This window comes from Fundulus heteroclitus, chromosome 7 (assembly GCF_011125445.2).
Source record: "Fundulus heteroclitus isolate FHET01 chromosome 7, MU-UCD_Fhet_4.1, whole genome shotgun sequence".
Taxonomy (NCBI): domain Eukaryota; kingdom Metazoa; phylum Chordata; class Actinopteri; order Cyprinodontiformes; family Fundulidae; genus Fundulus; species Fundulus heteroclitus.
In genome coordinates, this window is record NC_046367.1 from 34,431,179 (window position 1) to 34,452,172 (window position 20,994).

General features: G+C 36.6%; 1 protein-coding gene across 3 annotated transcripts in view; it reads left to right on the top strand.

Moving 5' to 3' along the window:
• The window catches only part of thsd7ba (thrombospondin, type I, domain containing 7Ba), a 301,550-nt gene that overhangs the window by 82,850 nt on the left and 197,706 nt on the right, over nucleotides 1–20,994 (top strand). For all 3 annotated transcript variants that reach the window (XM_036139542.1, XM_036139541.1, XM_036139543.1), the window contains exon 3: nucleotides 2,664–2,843. In XM_036139542.1, coding sequence (XP_035995435.1) covers nucleotides 2,681–2,843 — 163 coding nt within the window. In that variant the 5' untranslated portion in view covers nucleotides 2,664–2,680. The remainder of the gene's footprint in view (nucleotides 1–2,663; nucleotides 2,844–20,994) is intronic.

Genomic DNA, 20,994 nt, shown 5'->3' on the forward strand with positions numbered 1-20,994 from the left:
TTAAAGCTTATTTTTTCCTAACCCAAATGGAAAGAAAAAGCTACACATTTTCAATTTCTTTGACAAATGAAGCGTGGTGTGTAATTTTACTCGGCCTCCTTCAATGTAACACCACCAAAATAAAATCCTGTGCAAGCGAGAAAGCATTAAATTGAGGAGCAGCCAAGTGATCCATTGTAACTCTGGACAAGCTGAGGAGATCCACGGCACAGTTGGAAGAACCTATCAACAGTATAATTATCAGTCACATGCTCCAAAAATCTGAAAGTTATCCAAAAAAGGCAGAAATAAAGACATTGTTGAAATGATTTCCCTACCAGACCCATAAGCGGTTTACTGTAAACCCAGTGAGGGATACAGCGAACATCCAAAAGAAGGTGCTCTGCTCAGATGAGCTCACATTTGACTTTCCGTCCTGCATGCACACCGTTATATCTGGTAGATAACAAATACTGAACATCACCATAGGCACATAATTGTCACTGTGAAACATCGTAGCAGAAATATTCTGGCGATGGAGCTAAATTCAAATGCAGCTCTGTAGAACAACCTGTTAGAAGCTGCAAAAACTTTGAGAGTGGGACGGAAGTTAACATTCCAACAATGACCCTAAACGTACAACCAGAGTCCCAATGAAATGGTTAAGATCAAAGCACCTTTATGTGTTAGAAAAGTCGGCAAAAGATCAGACCTAAAACCAATTAAGATTCTGTGGCAAGACTTCAAAAGTGCCGTCAAAAGACACCGTCCATCCAGACCGACTGAGCTTGCGCTATTTTAAAGAGTACTTTTGCGAAGAACTGAATGAATCTCAGCCATTTGCTTTATGAGAGCAATTTTGCAGATAAATATTGCATATATCTGACCCTGGGGTTAACTTAAATATCTATCTTTTTGCTCTCTAAAAATCAACACTGGAATGCCTCCAGGACATGCCTGTTTTCGTTGCTCGTTTCTGTTCAAGATCATGTTTCCTAATTAGTCCTAATGTGCTCCTTTAGCCTAGGAGAGCTGCTTGTCCCGTGAATAGTCAAATTAGACCGGCTGGAGGGAGGATGTGATCTAGGAGCAGTCAGGTATGCTTTCCAAACACTGCCGCAAGAGAGAGAGGCTAGTAATCAGCAACTAGAGGTGTCTAATTGGCATATGGCTGTGCAAGTGTCAGGGTGGGTTGTTCAGTCAACCGAACAGCGAACACATTCTGGCTAAAAAAATGTGAGACAGAGGCAGCTGCAAGGAGGAAAAACAATGACTCCGGTTGCATTCAATACAGACGAAATATTGAAAATAAAGATCTAGAGACCCAGCGGGACTGAGAAGGCTGGCAGCTTCATAATGCCAGTATGTAAGTTTGATTATCAATTTTGGATTTTTGGATTTACTGAATTTTTTATTTTAAAAATGACATTGCAGTAATTCACCAAAGCGTGAGGAAAATTTGGCTGTCCATCAGTGATTGTGCATCTGGCTGCTCACTTCCAGGCACCCAGCCATCATCATCTCTGCATATTTTCTCATTAAACACATTTCAACACCATGAAAACACAAAAAAAAGCACCAGAGCCAAAAACATTTAATCTCTCCAAACAAGATCAAGCTCTGGACTGTTAAACGCATCATGGAAAACAAAAACTATTCTCTTTTATGGTAGTTAATCCACCATTAGATCCTATTTCTAACCACTAAGAAAAGGCTTAGTAAACTCATAATTGTATTGTGATCTGCAAAATTGAAGACAAACCCCATTCAAGCAGACTTTCATTCTGTAAACCCGCACTTTATCATTGTGCTCAGTATGCTAAGATGACACATTCTTGTTTAAAACACAGCCTTTTACCGTGAATAAAAAAAGTGAACAAGTGAACCCCTAATTTTTAGATGAAATTATATTTTGATTTGTGCCAACACTAACATGAATTTTTTTTTGTGTCTTTTATTTGATCTTAATTTTTGTGCGAAGAAAGTGAGAAGTGTGAAGAAAGTGAGAAGAAAGAAATAGCTGGGAACGCTCTGTTGAATGGCAAGTTAATAACAAATTCCTCAGTCTCCAAACGCTACGGCACAGCAAAATGTTCTTGGAGAATGAACCAGTGCGGTATAAACACCGTGACATGAGTCTCTCACAGCATCAGGTGTTACAAACTCCTCATTTTGGTGCAGCACAATTATGACTCCCGTAATAATCTTGAACACGTTGACAAAAGCAGCAGGAGAAAAGATTTGTTGCAAGAAGAAGAAAACAAAAAGTTCAAATAACCTGTAATCCTGCAAACACAGAACCTTCCCTTCTTTATTCTCTGTCTGCAGGTCTCTCTGTCCGTCTATCCACGATATGACCGATCGATTGATTTTTGTGTTCCATGTAGCAGTAGAAACATACATACTCTCCCGTGTGCATTCTGTGTGTGTTAAACTGAAATGGGAAATAAACTGTGTTGCCGGTGGGAAAAGAATGTGCCACATTTTGGAGGGTGATACTGCATATTATGTTCCTGAGCGCAAGGTTTCAGTGTCTCTGTTTTATTTCCATACAGCAGATAGCCTGAGTGACATTTTTTGGCTTTTCCCTTATGATCAGTCCTTTCCCTCCTATGGTTTCTCTGGCCCAGGTTTCTGGATATATTTCTTATTAAATTGTGACGAATTTCATTTTATTCTCACAGGAGTAAGAGAGGCAGCAATGGGCTGGACTATGACTCTGAAAGATGACTTTGGGGTCAGCGCCTGGACACGGCACTCTGGGAACTTCCTCAGCCTCCTCCTCCTCTGCTTGTCTCTCTTTTCCATTCCAGCCCACTCTGACATTGTGCTTCCCAAAGCCCATCATTTCTCATGGAAAGCAGGTAAAATATTTTACAAAATCGCCCATTTTGGGAAACTTGCTAGTTTTTGCACCAACTGGCTGTTTAAACACTCAGTCGCTTTCTTCGGTAGAGGAAAATCATTTATTTCAGTCAATTAAAAGTACTAATATTCCCAATAAAACACATTGAATGTATTGTATTTTATTGGAAAAAATATTTGGAAAGTGTGACGTGCAAAGGCATTCAGCCCTCCTATACTTTGTAAAAGCGCCTTTTGCTGTAGTTACAGTTGCAGGTAAATATAAGCTTAGATGCTCCTGCTGAAACAAAGCAACCTCACAGCACGATGCTTCTACTACTAGTGGTGGGGGGGCTCAATGTTATGGATTGTGTCAGTTTTCTGCCACATATAGAGTTTCGGAAAATTCATTTATGATTTCAAATGTTTATTCTATTGCTGCAAGACATATCGTCTGATAACCTAATCCTGGTTTAAACTTGTCCAAACTTGGTTCCTGATCTGTCCCGGTGTATTTGGGTTTCACCAGGCGCAGTTTTTGCATCATAGCCACATTCTGTGAGCCACCGTTTCTGTGCCCAAGAATGCGACAGACTATTTAACGAGTTTACTTTTTAAGAAAATTAGTTGTCACAATAGTTTTTCACAAACCCAAATGATGTTTTGAAGGATTAATCTTCATGGTGGTATTTGTTAAAATTGCGGCCAAGAGGAAACTAATGACCAATTAGTTTACTTCTGAAGGCAGCTTGTTGCATTGGTCTTTATTTAGTTTTATTTGGTTTGAATCAGTTAAAGTTTCTGACAACAAATGAACACCAAACTTTTCAGAGTCTTGTTCCCTGGACAAATTAAATACTATATATCCTTTCTCTTGCAATTATGCACTGAATGCTGCTCTATTACACACAAACCCAATAAAATAGATAGAAGATTGATGTGACATGACTCAATGTTCAAGGGCACTCTGTTCAATAGCTGGCCTATATGTTGTTGTTTGAATATGGTGAAATATATCTATAAATGTATCAAATCTTTGAGTATTTAACAATAAAACATCCTTATCTTTTTGTGTAGAGAGTGTTATGAAACAAGTTAGGCTGCATATTTGAACATACACATCCACCTGTTCAGATACTATATAGCCTAAAGAGTAAAAAAAAGTCATTACTACTTCTATAACACAAAGATGGCATGCACTATGCAAACAGAAAAAAAGTGCTTTTTATTTTCAGAGCAACATTTCTATGGGGAGAGTAACCCTCCTCTTTCTGATTCACATGGGGAGCATAAATCTTAGTCTGTTTGACATCATCAAGCCCACAGGTCTATACGCCTCGATGGTTAGCATGATAATACTTTTTTTTCTGACTGACTGTTCACCCACACTCCCATAAGTGACAAGCAGGGTAAAAAAACTGCTGAAATAACAATGTGTACGCTACAGTGCTGCTTCAGACACATCTGTCCACACAAAGTTATCATCTGCTGATATGTGTTGAGAAGAGGTTTCCCCCTGGTTTTATTTTCATCAGGACATGTGCCTATGCACAGACTACATGTATACCATATGTTTTACCGTTTTTATAACAACTATGTAAGTAACACAGAATGTGTGCAGCTCTTTGTTCATATGCAATAATATATATATATATATATATATATATATATATATATATATATATATATATATATATATATATATATATATATATATATATATATATATATATATATATATATATAAAATTTTTTTTTTTTTTTTTTTTTTTTTGGAGAATGGTGTTCAAAGATGCTGTCATATTTCAATTTTCTTGACAAAGAATTTGGAAGTAAGTTCTCAATTCAGTCTCTCTTCGCCTCAAAAAACTCAATTGAGCGCGCATTTGCAAGGGTGCCTGTGCGGGAAAACTTGGCCTTCCCACACAAAGGGCCGACTTGCTGTGCGATTAGCGCTTTCATTTCTCACTCTGTGGTTGGGTAATGACACTGACCGTGTGATAAAGAGATTGATTAATTTCACTTGAAAGCGCTTATGTTCAAAAAGGGACGTAACCGGCACATCAAGCGTGAGGATTTGACATCCTTTGCAAAGCTAAGATGGCTGATGAGTCGTTTCTTGACTGGAAAAAGAGGGGAAAAAAATCTATTTAGAATCAAGAAAAAAAAAAGTTGTTATCCCACCTCTGTCTGTTTGCCTGCAGGGAAGCTGTGAGAATGGAACAAATGGTACCGAAATGTCTTGAAGTGAAATGCTAAAACAAACTTCAGTCATATGGTGCAATGCGGTGAGCTGGTGTGTGGTGTTGCAAGAGGATGCAATATTGTTTTTGAATAAAAGTCCACATTATTTGAATTTGTTTTCAATTGATAAACATTGATTTGAGCTTCAAATTCTCCCAAGTGCCATGACTTTGCTCTTGATTGTTCTAGATTTTACATGATGCAAACAATTGCCCAAATGACAGTCAAATGTGTTTTGTAGTTTGTGTGTTTTTTATATAATAAACTGAAATAAAATGTATGCATATGTAAATATTTGTACTAGAGGCTTAATATTTGGAAAAATTAATGCATAGTAAATTCCTTATCAAGATTTTTTATTCTATATACAGATTAGTCCTAATCTAATAGCTGTGTGTACAAACATGAACACCACATACGGTGAATACAATCAGGCAGTTAGAATCCTTATAATACTCTGAAAAAGGAATTTGCCCTTCATCGTAATTCTTAATTTTTTTATTTTTTTGTCAATCCTGCACGTTTCAGTTAATTGGAAAAGTACAACTATCTCACAAATGCAACTTATTTTATTGCAAAATGCAGTCAATGCAAAATTCAGGATGATTTAATCTATTAAAGCCAAAAGCCCACTCTTTTCCTGCAAACCTGGGCAAATTCAGCCACGCTGAAGAGTTTTCGAGGATGAAGTGGCTCAAGCAACTGTGGAAGGAGATTTTTGTTCTATTTGTTTTGAATATAATTAAAAGCTCCTGCTGGGAGCAAAGCAGCAAAACCAAGGTGAAAAAAAAAATTGGGTAAAAAAACCTAATTTAATTCAAAAGACAACATTGAAATCCAATATTACCATGACAACTACATTGTATTCGGAGCATTTGAATACTTAATTTGGCTCTTAAGTAGTCTTTTTTTTAATATGCAATGGCCTAAAGTTGGATGTGCTCTAAATTAGCACAGCCACACTATTGTTTGGTGTGCCTATCTGGGCCAGCAGCATTGTTCGCAGGCTCTTTTATGTGAGCCAGTTCCCAGAGCTGTAGCTAAGCTGCCTGTCTATGGCTCAAACAGGGAGCAGGAGCCATTTATGCTTGACCTTCATCAGTGCCTTTAAGAACCGAATAGAGCACTGAAACGTTGCGCCTAATGGGACTATTATTTAACTCTTTGAGATAACTGCTCACAGATATTCTTTCAAACAGGCTCACGAGCCTCTTTTCAGTGCTGAGTAACAAATTTACTACAAACTGACGGCACAAAAAGTATTACAAGATGGCAAAAAAGAGCCACTAAAGCTACCTGTTTGGGGAAATGGTGCTCTTTGACAAAAGAAAACTGTTTTTTTATTGATTTCTGCTTTATCATTACTGCTGAGAGGACATTGTAAGAGCTATCACATGACAACTCTAAAAAGCTGCACTTCACATCAGTGGCGCTGCCTTACACAACCAGGGGCTATTCGTACACATCTTTGTGTGATTAATATGATTACACTTTATACGCCATAAGGGTTTTTAAAGCCAAACACTAACAAGGTTAAGAATATTACACCTCTTCATACTGAAGGGTTTTAAAAGGGCAGCCAAATGGGAGCCACCGATATTTAGGTGGGATGCTAAAACCAAAAGCCATGAATAAATAAAGCTTCTTTATGCTGTTGTCAGATAGAATGGGGTTATACTATGCCTTGGAAAGGTATGCAAATTTCCTAAGGGTTTAAAAGTTATACCACATTATATATTTTTTTAACAAATAAAAATCTATCGCTCTGACCTTGTGACTCAGAACAGCTTCCCCGTTTCTTATGAAGAAAAACATCTGTACAACTTCCGGCTGCCGCTGCCATTTTCTACAGGAAGAATAGTTGGTTGAGCGTGATGGGCAGTGTTGGTTTTCTGTCACACATATCGTTTTTGCATGTAGGCTAAAGAGTTTAAATTTAGTTTCATCTGACCATTTTATCTGACTTCTCATGACATTCTTTCAACAAATGTCTTAAGATTTTTACCTAAAGGGAATATTTGTTAAATATACAACACATAGTTGACTTGTCAAAAGATGTCCCTATCTGAGCTGTGGATCACTGCAGCTCCCCCAGAGCTACCGGTCAGTTCAGGTGGATAACTCTGAATTGTTAGCTTGCTGCTGTTCTATGTTCTTTGACTTTTTTTCAACAGGCCCTTGATGTACAAAGTTTGGGATATTGTTTTTTTTTACTTACCCCTGCTTCAAACATCTTCACCACTATAGCTGACTTATCCGTTGAGTTCTTTGGTCTTTAGGTTATTATTTGCTCATTAAAGTTATTACATAACTGTATATATAACAAATTATATAAAAGACTTGATGCAATCTACTGGGTTTCCTTAGATAGGAAGTTTTTTGACCAATCTGTATAATCTGATTGAATTTGACTTTGGTAAGTGCCTTGAGATGACATGTTTCATGAATTGGCGCTATATAAATAAAATTTAATTGAACTGAATTAATTATTAGGTGACTTCTGAAGCAAGTTTGTCACAATGGATTTTAATTATAGCTATCAGAGTATAGTTAATGAACACAAATGAGTGCCATATTTCTGAAAATGAAAATGATCTCCAATGCACAACTATCCACTAATGTGTTGTACTATTGCATAAACTCTCAATGAAATAGTGAAGTTTGCAATAACAAACTGTAAAATCAAGTGGTTTAAATTTTCCCAACGCATTATCTACGTACAATTTATTTTACCTTCAGTTTGTTTACATTTATAAACCAGTGGTCTTTTTTAGGCAATAGTGGGGTCTGCTCAGAATTTAATGGCGTAGTGTTTGATATCCATCTCTGGTTTTAAACCTACAGGACAAGAAGGTTGAAACACATCACTCCTGTGTTCATGGCGCTACATCGGCTGCCCTCAGTCACCTATATCAAATTCAAATCACTGGTGGTAGCCTGCAAGGTGCTTATCAGAAGAGTTTCCATCCACTTGAATGTTCTACCTGTCAGAACTCTGTCAATCCGGCCATCAAAGGATTGGCTGCTAGCAGTGCCTACACCACGCTCAAAACAATTCAGACTCCTTTCATGTGTCATTATACAATGATGGAAAGACCTACCAAGCACTACCAGAACAATGGCATCTCTGTCTACCCTAAAGAACTTCTCTACCCCCTCTACTGCACTAGCTCTACTTACAGTCCCCTCCATGCCTGTGCTCAATTTCTACACAGTCGCCCCGGTCACCTCTGACAGAACCTAACAAGTGGTCTTCCTTTTAAGTAGCTTATCGTTAGCTTTGATATGAACTGCATTGTTATATCCTTTGGATAAAACCGTCTGCCAAATGCATAAGCACGAACATAACCTCTAAAAGAAAGAGTTGGAGTCCATCTGTTGTGAATAACATTTTTCTTTTTTGGTCTACTCTAGATGTTTTTAGAGACTGGAGGTTCTCTTCTCTAAGCGATGGTGATTATTTCAGGGGTTATGTATTTCCACTTCTCAGCGAGCTGACTTTTCTCCACAGAAAGATAGCCATAAACACAAAAGTCGTATTGAGCATACGCCATGTAGGTAAACTGTTGAACAAAAAATTTGCATGAAGAGTTTGACAGATATGACTTGAAGCCAAAAGCAAAACCTTGTTATTCCTTAGATGTCAATCCAATTAAGTAACAATGCTTAGGATTCTCTTCTAAAACCACATCACAACTACAGACGTAATAGGATGTCTCAGCAGTAGCCAGATTTCTGCTCTTTTAAAGGATTTACTTATCTGTACCTGGTTATATTATTATTCCAAATTTCGGTTTAAAGAGCAGGAAAAAAAATGCTTTTATACATATATTTCAAAGCTATTTTTTTCTAAAGAGCTTTATTTGTTTATTTTCTTCCCTATGCAACAGGTTTTCAAAGCTTGCAGACTTTCTTCATGGTTTTTAAAATTCACAGAAATTGCATACAAAGCAAAACACTATAATTTAAAGCATGCATTTTTTTTATATTTAGCTATTAATCATTTTCACTTTTACTATTCCTTTACTATTTGCCTATTTTCTGTAAAAAAAAACAAAAAAAAAAAAAAAAAAAAAACATTTTATCTATTCTGGCCTGAAGTCCTGTGCCGAATAAATGAATAATTAAGCTAGGTGGGAACATTCAGCTGCAAGATTTAGCTGAGTGAAAATGATTTGCAAAAGATTGAGAAATCAATACACGTTTTCCTTAATTAGAGACCTCTCAGCATCTGGTGGATTACTCACAGAGCTTCTGAAAGTTAGCCAGACCCAGGACCTTACTGTATGTAATTTATAATGTGTTCAGCTAATGGAATCTTCCCTGCTGTCTTGAAAAGCTAAACTAAATCGTATCAGTTTAGCTAATTTGTTCAGATTACTCTTGTTTCTAACCAATAGTGCCACAGCTGTAGTCTAGTGTTGAGTGTGCAGGCCTTTCTCTGCGAAGGTTGCATGTCTTTGTCTTCGCTTTCTTGCCTTCTCACACCAGAGGGTATTAAAGTCTCTAGCTTTCATAAGGCTGCTTCCATCTTCAAGACTATCATCATGATGTGTGAAGCATTAGGACTGTTATTGCACGAAACATTGTAAATTAACTTTTTATTTTATATTTCTAAAGTTATTTACCATTCATGACACTTCTGCATATTGTGATAGTTGTGTAAAAATTCACACATGAGCTTCTGGTGCAGTCAGGCAACGTTCACAATGCGTTTCAGTGCTGGAGTGCATTTATTTGAAATACAGCTGCACTGTTGCACCATCAAAGCTGAAATCAAACACGAGTGCTGCTTGAGCCTCTGTTGTTCCTTAAATAAGCTTGACGAAAGGCAGCGTGCACGGATCAAGCCCAGGAGGAATTCAATTTTAACCAAATACCACTGAATAATTTACAGAGGGATCTTTTTTATTTATGGTGACAAAGAAGAGGGGGAAAAAAAATCAAATTAGGCCACATCTACTTTGAGGAGGTTAGCATCATAGAAGAAGCTGTTGGAGACAGACAATATGAAATTAGATTCATATTATTTTGTTGTTGCAAAACCCTTTTAGTTAATAGCCTGTTTTGAATGTAAAAGCTTATAATAACATAATAGCTTTGTAAAAGGAAATGAAATATGTACCCTGACATGGGTGGGACAGTTGGGATGATTTACTTCATGTTAGAACCAGTACAAAGCAGGAAATGCATTGATTTATACAATATTTCTGATAGATGCCATGCAATATTTAAATATGTACAGCACAGAGATGTCACAGTTTTTGCAATTGATGGTAAAGATGTAAAACACACTTTCTACTGCAGCAAGCTTAATAAGTTTTTACCGCCCTTATCTTCCTACTCACCATGCATGGTGGGAGGATAAATATTGTCAAGCCTTGATTGTCACAATCCCAGTTGCTAAAAACTTTTAAGCTCTTGCTCTTACTGTAGATATGCTGAATTTTCTATTTTTTACATTGCTTACCGTATGAAGATTAAAGAAGCCCATACAGATATTTACAAAATCCAGAACGCTTCTACTCTAACATTTGGTGGTGTTTTTAGTTTGAGTTGCATAAGCAAATATGAGTAAACTACACAGGCGCTGTCAGCTACGCTGCTCCAGTCTTTGCCTTCAATTGTGCAAGATGTACAATTACGGAGTGCGTGAAGAGCGTAGTGTTTGGCAGGCAATAAACCTCAGAACAAAATGGTTTTTTTTAGAAACCTGCTGTCAGCTGGCTTTATTTGGTGTAAATTGTTTGCAAGTTGTAACCTGAAATGATATCAGTTGCCAACAGTGTCATTTGATGGGCCTTTGATGGATCATTGCTGCAAGAAATAGTCAGCAATCATCCAATAGCATAGACTAAATTACACATCATTTGTACATTAAGAGAAGTAACACAAAAAAAAATGTTCACCACTTTACCATTTGCGTTGCCAATATCCCCCTGTTTCCAAAATGAGTGTAGCCATGTGGTTAGAGATGCCCTGAGGACCCCACATTTTCCTGTCAGTTTTTTTTTTTTTTTTTTAATAGATCCCAACTTTTGTGTGGAAAGTGACATACGCAAGTTTCAGGCCCCATTTTGTGCGTATGCAAGTTTTATAAATGAGGCCCCAGATCTCAGCCTCCAGCCCATTCAGCCTGTCATCTTCTGTTGGGAGCCACCTGCTGTCTACACTGCCTGTCATCTGCTCCTTTCTGGACTCTTTGCCTGGCAGCATTAGGTTTATAAATCAGTGATTTATTTGTATTTAATAAAAATTTTAAGGACAACATAGTGTCTGGCTCAGATGCATTACAATGGGTAGAGTTACGGGAATTTATATCAGATCACAAGTTTTTATTTATTTATTTTATTTTCTCCATGAAACAAGAAGTTATGCAATTCAAACTACCTGAACACCCTGACCTACTTAAAACAAGAAGTGTGTTTCAGTTACATTTATTTTAGATCATTTTTAAAATGCATGCTAATAACTGTAGCATTGGTAATGTTTTCTATGTATTATATTCTTTTTTACCTTGGATTATTTTCTTGAATTGAGCTTACTAAAATGTGAGGTTGGCTCTTCCAGCATGAGATTATGCCACTGCAAAATGTAAAACTTATTTTAACTCTTGGAAGGAAAGGTTAACAGGTGTGCAAATGAGGGCATTGCATTTAGCTGATTTAAAAGGCCTTTGAGGAGTACTCTGAGTGGTAAATAACAAATGAAGGGTTTAAAGAAATGCTGGATGTTGTTAAAAATCAGAAAATCTGTTTACATGACCCTGTGTGACCTGCTTACTTCTATAAGCTGAATCCGGGGTGAGGGTGGCAAAAAGCTTGCAGAGAAAAGATAAAAAGAAACCTTCTGTGTGACCTTGAACACCTGCTTATTCAGGCGCATTTAATATTCTGTATTTATGTCTCAGACATTGGATTTAAATATTTCTGATACAGATTTTTGTCTTACTGCACTAATGTGCTTGTTTGATACCATTCCTATAATGCGCTTTGTCATTTGATCTGGCACAAATGTATCTTTTCTTTCTCATTAAATCATCCTATGTAATCCTGACTTCTTGAATCTCAGAAATTGGTTTGATTTCGAGCTTTAATGAATATACGAAAGACAACCACATGCAAAGGTCATATGCTAATAAAAGCAATGTGGTGCCTAATTAAAGCTCCAGCAGTCAGGCTGATGAAAATTGGACAGCTTCCCTTGACAGCTTAAGGATAGGATCTGGGTTGTGCGTTTTAGTCGCAAGACTTTTAGTAACTTCTGTCTTATTATAAATAACATAATAAAATACATGACTGAAAAAAACCTGTTCCTTCATTAATTTTCATGTTCTAAATATATTTTATCAAGAGGTATCTGAGCCAAATATGTTGCAATATTACGTGAACTAGCTGTTGGGGAGAACAAAATTAATGTAGCCTATTAGCGGTGAATATCATGAAGATTGGCTCTACTGAATCTGAAAAGGAATTTGATTAGAGTTGGCGTAAATCTTAATTTTTAGATGAGTCACTTGTTAAGGATAAGAAAAAAGTGTGATAGATACATATACACAAAAAAAGTTGTTTACCATGTGCTTTGCCAAAACACTAAAAATGCTGTGAACTGACATTTATCCCAACTGTCATGTCCCCCGCCCCCCGCGCTCGTTCAAACTATTGCTTGCATTCATAATCTTGTCAGTCCTATTGATTAGGCCCAGTTGGGATTTTTTTATTTATTCATTTTTTATTTTATCCACAACACCAATAAAAATCATCGAAGATTTGTATTTGCCTAAAAGTCTAAATCCAGTATACCAAAAATCTAAATCTTACACATTCCTGAAACCCCTATAGCTTTAAATTGCACTAAAAATCCATCACATTCCATCTGTATTAGACTTATTTGTTTAAAAAAAAATACTTTCAGGAGGGCTGCATTATGTTTTTATTGAAGTATTTTGTTCTGAAATCATATCCTGTATAATGTACAACGTTTATCATTTGAATCTGACACGACACATGCAGCTACAGTCTTGAGTAAATTAAGCATAACACAAATAGATGGGGGGCTGCAGCAGTCAATACAGTCTCTAACTATGAATGTTATTGTAAAGGGTGAAAATAATTATGGTTTTAAGGGAAACCCAAATATGTCAAACGTATGTGACTTTCTCAGTGTGGGTGATAAAGCCAAAGACCTTAGGGGAACCACAAGTATCAGGAGTTAATGTTGCCAGGTACTTTGATACTTGGAAAATGACTTGAATGGAACTCTGATTTTATTCGATTGTTTGAATATTCCCTATATTTAAATTTTACTTTCAAAGTACCCTCAAACACCAAAGTATGTGCTCTCGAGTGCAGAGAAGTCTTTTTTTTCCCCCATTTTCCCTTTAATTAAACACAAAAAAAGCCCACCTTACCACTACAAAGTCATATTCTTTTGAATATTCTTCTCTTTAATTATGAAGCCAAAAGATTTTTTAAAGGTTGGCTGAAACTGTGAAAAACTTTTTGTGGCAAAAACTAATTGCAAGCACACTTGTAGATCTCCAGATTATGATTGCAAAACTCAACACTCAGCATCCAACTTCTCCTAGCAATCCATTTTTCTCTTGAATCGAAAAAGGCTTTAATTGGGATATTTAGAATAATTTTTTCAGGGACTATTTTAAGGTAAGCCATCTTCTCCAAACTAAAACCAAGCTTTCAGATTTAGAATTATTTTAACGAAATTGATGTAAGAACTTGTATATGTTTTGTTTAGCAACGTTTACTCAATATTTTATGATACTGAAGAAAAAAAACCTATATTAGTTTTTGTCTGTTTGGGGTTTTATAAGGTATTTTATAAAATCAAAATTGAGATTTAAAGATAAAATGACCTGTTCAGGGTGTACCCCGCCTCTCGCCCAGTGAACGCTGGAGATAGGCACAAGCAAGCCCTGCGACCCCATGAGGGATTAAGCAGGTCAGAAAATGGATGGATGGATGGATGGATTTAAAGATAAAATACATCTTATTAAAGAAATTCCATCAGTTTCTAGGACATACTTTACTTAAATGTCCAGAGCTTTGCTTTGTTGTTAACAATTTAATTTCCAATGCAGGATTTCACAAAAATATATTTTACTCAATTTATAAATAAGACATAAATGAATATTCATAGAAAATTAATTTTCTTTAAATATTGTTGGGTGAGTTTGTTAACCTTTGCAGTTTTTCTCATATAAAACATGTTCCGGTGTTAAATGGTACTCGTGCCTGATGTTTGTTCTGCCAAAACCACTTCCTATACTAAAAATCTGGTTCTGTCTTGAAACCACATCACCCTGTTTCCACATATATCAAAGTCTTTACAATGACACAGACCTTGCAGGCACACATGCTTGCAGTTACAGTGTTTTGGGCTGAGCTGAACCAAAGCTTTCAATCACAGATGCACAACGTTCACTTCAGTGTCACAGGATAATGCACTGGTTCATCAGCTGTCTGATTGGAAGAGAGCTGAAAAAAGGAAAAAAAAATTAAATAAAATAAAGTCACCAAGACATTGATGCAGTTCTTATGGAACAGTGTAGTGAAGTGTAACAAACTGTAATGAAGTACGGCTTTAGTACCAGGGCATAACTAGGGTCTACCGTTAGAGGGGGTTAAGATCTTTGTCAATATATTTGTTTATTGAATTAGTTTTTTTTATGTTAAAGGATTCAAGCTAATTCCACGTTATTGTATTAGAAATACATTGTAATGCTTGTAAAACATTTTGCACTGTCTAAGCACTTTGCATTGTCTTTATACTGAAATGTGCTATATAAATAAATTTGCCTTGCCTTGTACTGTGATTTAGTTGCCTTTCCTATTTACTTTGCATTTACTCAAAACTTTTTCGTTTTCATTCCGGTTTGATGTTTAATAAAATGCTTACTGTTGTCAACTTTTTTTTTTTCTAAAAATACCAAAACCCATAGCAGGATTACTCAGTTTTCTCTCTGCTTGGAACATCTGATGCTTTGAAATACATCTGTTTGGCATATTTTCATGCCTCTCTGTTGCACATGTCAAAGCAGTCTCCATCATTAGCACCATGGATCAAAAAATCCTAAGATTAATTGTTTTAAAAAGCTTAAGCCAACCTTAAATTCTTCATTATTACCTGCAATACGAAGGATCATTAACAAAACTCTCAATGAATATTACAAAAAAACGACACACCAGTTTTATCTTTTCTCCAATTTAAACTTTTAGCTGCCAAAGAAAACCTTGACAAACTTTGACACTCACCTTCAAAACCCCTAATGATTATTCAGTTAACATATCATTTCAGACCTGCTATCTTGTTTCTGACTGAAAACTGATTCAGTTTATCATAAAAGCTGCCGCCTGGATTCATGAAAGCTACATGGCATACGATTTGTAATCCTCAGATGTCTTCATGCAACTGAAAAGTTAGCTTTAGCAGCAAGTGCTCTATCATTAGAAGTTTCTTTCAAACAGCAGAGGCCTTTCATTTCAGCAAAATGTTTCAGTTCTGGGCAAATCTCACATAGTTTGAATTTTTCATAAGCGGATTGCAGAAGGAATTGAGAATGGAAGGGGACCAGTTAGTAATTGGAGACGGAGGTAATTACAATGACTTCATGTGACCATTGACTTTATCCCGCCTGGGGTTCCTTTGTGTAAATGAAGGGAATCCAAAATAGAAGGTCATCTTGTTACTGAATGGCTCCTGGAGCTCCAATTATTACTGACGCTAAAATACATGAAAGACATCTCTGGATTTTTGCCTGATCGAAGCTACATGGTTGCAGATTGTAGCTAATTTATGAGTATTTGTGAAGACATAGCAACTATTGTAGCTTTTAGCTTTAAACAAAAGGTTTAAAGCAAATCTGTATTCTCCATGAGACAAATCATGCAAAAAAGAGTGCTTACAACTTTTGAAATCTTGACAAAAAACTATTTTGTGACAGACGAGTCTGATTCTGAGAACTGAAGGTCAACCATTTTTGTGAAAATAAAATCAAACAACACTTGTTGCTGAAGTAAATGTTAAGCATACATTTGTTTCTTAAACATAAGAGTCACAATAGTTCAAAATAAGTTGAGTAGTTCTCCTGATGAGCTCTTCTTTGTTGAAACATTTCGTGTCCTCTCCAAGAAACTTCTGAGATTAAACTCAGCCTTATTAGCAATACTCAAACCAGCCATCGAGTGAAAAGGAGAACACCAAACCCAGACCAGTAGTCATCCCCTTTGAGTTTGTTTTTCCAATAAACAGATGTTTATTCTCTAAACATGACGTCCGAGTGGCTTTCAAACCCCAAAACACATTAGGGCAAAGACTGGTTCACCGTGGCACAAATAGTTGGTTTGAGAGAGGAGTAAAGGGAGCCATTTTTGTGAAGAGAAACTGGCTGTCGTTAAACAGGGGTGGAGGCCTCCGGTTCCAATTGTCTCCCTCTTAAAATCATGTTATTGTGAGCATTATTCAGCCCTCTGGGAACAATAAGCGGCCATCAGGGCAGTTGGTTGGCTGATGGTCCTATCTTACATGTATGCAACCAGTTTTGATCGTCACCGTTAAACTTGTTGATCCACTATGCAAAGTTTTCTGCGTATAAGGCTGAGTTTACCTTGAGCTGCATCAGGACAGTCAGAATAGTTCTGGTCAGAAGTTTGCATGCAGTAAACATGCGTTTTAATGAAGAATAAGGGAGTCTTAAGAATGGATTTGGACCATTTTTGAGGGGGCAGATTAATTATACAACACACAATTCAAGTAATTGAAAGACAAGTTTTGGCATCATCATTGATCATGTGGGTTCGGTTTAGGAAATAAGCTGATACAACAAAACTGACTCCTGCTCACTTGGATAAGCCAAGTACCTTCTGATGGAAAAAAAAAACAAACAAACATTAAGTAATTTTGGTAGAATTTTGCTAAAGGGCTAAATAAGTGGTTACTCACACCTATGAACACAGAACCAACTCTCAAACATGGTACTGGTAAGATCATGCCGACGGTCCGTTTAGCTGCATGTGGCACTGCAACACTGCACAAAGCACCTGGAAAAGAGCAGTGCTTGGGACTATCTCCAAAGTTTTTAACTTAATCTCAGGGAAACAGCTAAATTGTTGAAACTGAGCAATTGGGTTTTCAGCAGGAGATTGGTCTCAAACATGGATCAAAATGGGTTTTGAAATGAATAAAGCAGACTTAAATATTGGAATGGCTTAAAGTTGTTGACCAAACATTATCTTTTGCCAGGACAGGTCTACTCTTCACATTTTGTCGGTGGTCTCCAAGGGGGATTTGTAAATTAAGGAAAATATGCGGTTTTCATAATATTTCATTGGGGCGATAGGCATGGACTTAATATGGTAAGTGCAACACAAGAAAAACGACAGGTTTTCTTTAGTTTGATGTCCTTGAGCTGAACTGTGGGGGCTCTTCTTCTGTCACAGACGGAATATCGTTAGGCCGCTGTTTACAAGATGTTAAAGCACAAGTGTAGCTTTACAGATGAACCACAAAACTAATTTCATTCACATCATCCTGGTCAAATGGTGTGCAGAGTGCACCTTGTGTAAAGCTGCCACGTGTGGTTTTGTGTATGACATAGATGTCATTGATCACATGGACACACAAAAAGAAAAAAGGCAGAGCAAGTTGACAGAGTGTGCTGTTACACCCGGGAAAAGGGTTAGGATGCACCAGCAGTGGACTAAATATTTTGAGAAGGCCAAATGAACGACATGTTACTCAGAATCACTGAAGATTGCGCAGTTTGTCTTTGCACTTCCCTCACACAAAGCAAATGTTGGTTTTCTTGCTGATGCAGAGGCAATGGACCAAGGAGCGAAACCAGCTTCCTGTTTACACACTTCTTGCAAAACCTTCCATGCTTATTTGTTGATCAACCAAAGATGGATAATACCAGCTCTGCAGCAAGATGTGGATGGGGAGACTAGAAGGACGAAGAGAAAAATATTACAAAGAAAACTAAAGACACAAAAATGTGTTTACACAGTGTGGAAGCATGAAATGTGCACATTTTTGTTTCTTAATCCAAATCAAATCAGACTTTAACTGACTGTACATGCAGTAGTGCCGACAAAGCGAAAGCATGTTTTTCCTGAAACGCTACGTCATAAGTTTGTTTGTGAAACTGCTACCTTTTATTTTAAGTATTCTCTTTGCCACGTAAAAAGACAGTTATTTATCTGTCAAATATCACTCAAAAGGTGAGCTGTATTTGGTTAGAGGATAGTTTTCTAATACAGAAGAATCATTATTTCTTTCCAGAGATTTTAATGCCATTTTTGCACTTGTTAACTCATGAAAGACCATCTAAAGTTTATTGAACAAATATGATGAAATTATGTCATCTTTTAGTAAAAAAAAATATTATTAGCGTGTCGCAACTTGGCCAAGCAACCTTACGTTTACAAATCAAAATATGTTTATCCTACCTTTTGCCGATTCAAATTTTGCAAAATTGTGAAAAATTATTGTGAAAATGTTGTGGACAAATGCTTAAAAGCTGAGATATTGCCATGAAATCAAATGATTCAAATGTACTCGACCAGTTCTAAAACGATAGGTCAACTGTCCAGCAGAATTATCCCAGAATCTCTTTAATGTCTGGAAAAAGCCTCGGGTTTCTCTGCAACTTAATAATCGGGACTTATTTAGTCAAATATTAGTGAAATTGTAGGCAATGTATGATTTTTAATGCTGTATGGATGAGAGAAAATCCAAAATAAATTTAAACTCATGCAACCAGTTCTTCTTTTTGAAAACTGTTGAAGTTTTACGCAGTTATCAGACCAACTTAAAAAAAAAAATCTTTCAAATAAATCATTAAAGCACAAAATTAATAGAACAACCATGCCCATGATGGCTGTTTGTAAACTTCCGAGTGGGTCAGTGCCTTTGGTGAGACAAAATCTTGAGATGTTTTAATGCACACGAAGTAAACCTGCTGACAGGATGTTTCTACGTTCCACTGCATCACACTTGCTGAAGCTTAGAGTATTCGTTGAATCAGCAGTAAGATCGGAGCGAATCCTTTACTTTTGATGCCCTACAACAACTGGAGAGAATTAAGTTTTCCGACATGTGTAACTGTCCTTGTACTTTGAGTTTTGAAAGTCTGAAAAGGTCAAACGCATAAAAAGAACATAAAAGCAAATTGTCTCTGCAAGAAATGAACAGACTTTCACACACTCTACTGCACGATGCAAAAATAAATTAAGCTTCAGCATCATTACTCCTTCATCATACTCCTTATTTTTGCCAAGTTTTTTTATGCTCTATAAATGCTCATTGGTGAGGAAAGCTTCGTGTTTTTCAGATTTATTAAAAAAGGAAAGCTATTTACACCTTTAACTGCTAAACATGTGTGTTGTAATTGCAATTGTTTTAATTAGACAAACTCCTCTTAGCTTTGCAACAAAAAAGAACGTGTGAGCCTGATTCAAGCAGCAATAGGCCAGGGATAAAATGCAGGATATACAAGGGGAGCTTTGTGTTCATATTATTCATGGCACATTTTCCTGGCGAGCTTGCTCTCCATCCTGTAGTGCTCTGTCTTTGTATGCACAAGTGTGCTTACCCACCGCTGCAGATTGAACTACAAGTAAATGGGTTACCATCTTTCTCCTGATTTCGTTTGCTGATTTACTCCAAATTCACCTTTTAAATGTTCTCTCTCTTTTGTCAATAGTTTTTGCCAAAAATCGATGTTTGTTTGTGGTGGCCTTCTAGTTTCATGAATGTGAATAAATCTTTTCATAATTACGGAGAATGGGAACTCCATAAATATGCACTATGCGTGGCAAGACAACAAAACACAGACATAGAATAAAATTATAGAAGTTAATTATGTTCTCTGTGTTTGAAAGGAAGGCTCTTCAGAGATCCGTTAAAATAGCTTACACTGTTTACTGCTCAGTAGACCCAATAGGAAACACCTGGAGAGACTTTGCGCTAAAAGCCACAGGGATTATTTACCCTGCCCTAAAAAAAAAAGTCTCCCCCATGAGTCATTTTCTGAATGCAGTGCACTGTCTATCAAGAGCGCCGGTCTTATTTCGCTCTTTGATCAATTGGCATGCAGAAATGGTGGCGAAAGCAGGAGATCCGCAATTAGAAAAAGAAAGGAATTGATGTTGGATTACTCTAAGATTTGTGAATTTTTTATTTTTTTTTAATAATGGCATACATCACACATTAAGCAGGAGTGAAGGGGCTAAAAATGGTGCAATAGGGAGCTCTTGAGCAGAGATATAGTTATCTGAAAAGGTTTTTGATAACATGTATTTTAATAACTGATTGTAAATTAACAGGAAACTATTGTCTTTTATTGTTGAAATAAATTATTTAATAATTAATTTGGAATACATAAGCAAATACACACGTTTTGTTTCCCCTACTTAAAAAAACAACAACTTTCATTTTGTTGATTTTAGACCTGTTCAGAACTGCTCGCACGAGTTGTTTTATTACTGAGATGGTTACCTTGGCAATGCAGAGCTTTAAACATTTTTGTCTGTGATCCTATAGCTCATATAGATAAATTCATTCCTTTAGATGTTTCTTTCCCTTAGATGTTCAACCTCAAACGTGAAAGTTTTATGTTGAAGAACGTTAAATCTTTTTGGCCCTCCTCAACATTTTTTGAGAATTTTAATTTTTGGCAGCCCTAATGAAATTCTTTTAAAAAAATATGACGATGTCCCAAACCTTGTCTTGATAAACCTTATGAATTAGTAAATTTTTTGAACAGGAGCAAGACTCATTGCATTTGTTGACCATTTAGAAAATGGTCACAACTACAGATGCGGACAAAGACTCCAGTCAGACGGAAAATACGACACAGCACACACGAACAGATTTCACTCAGGATCGTTCAGACCTCAGATGGGAAATCTT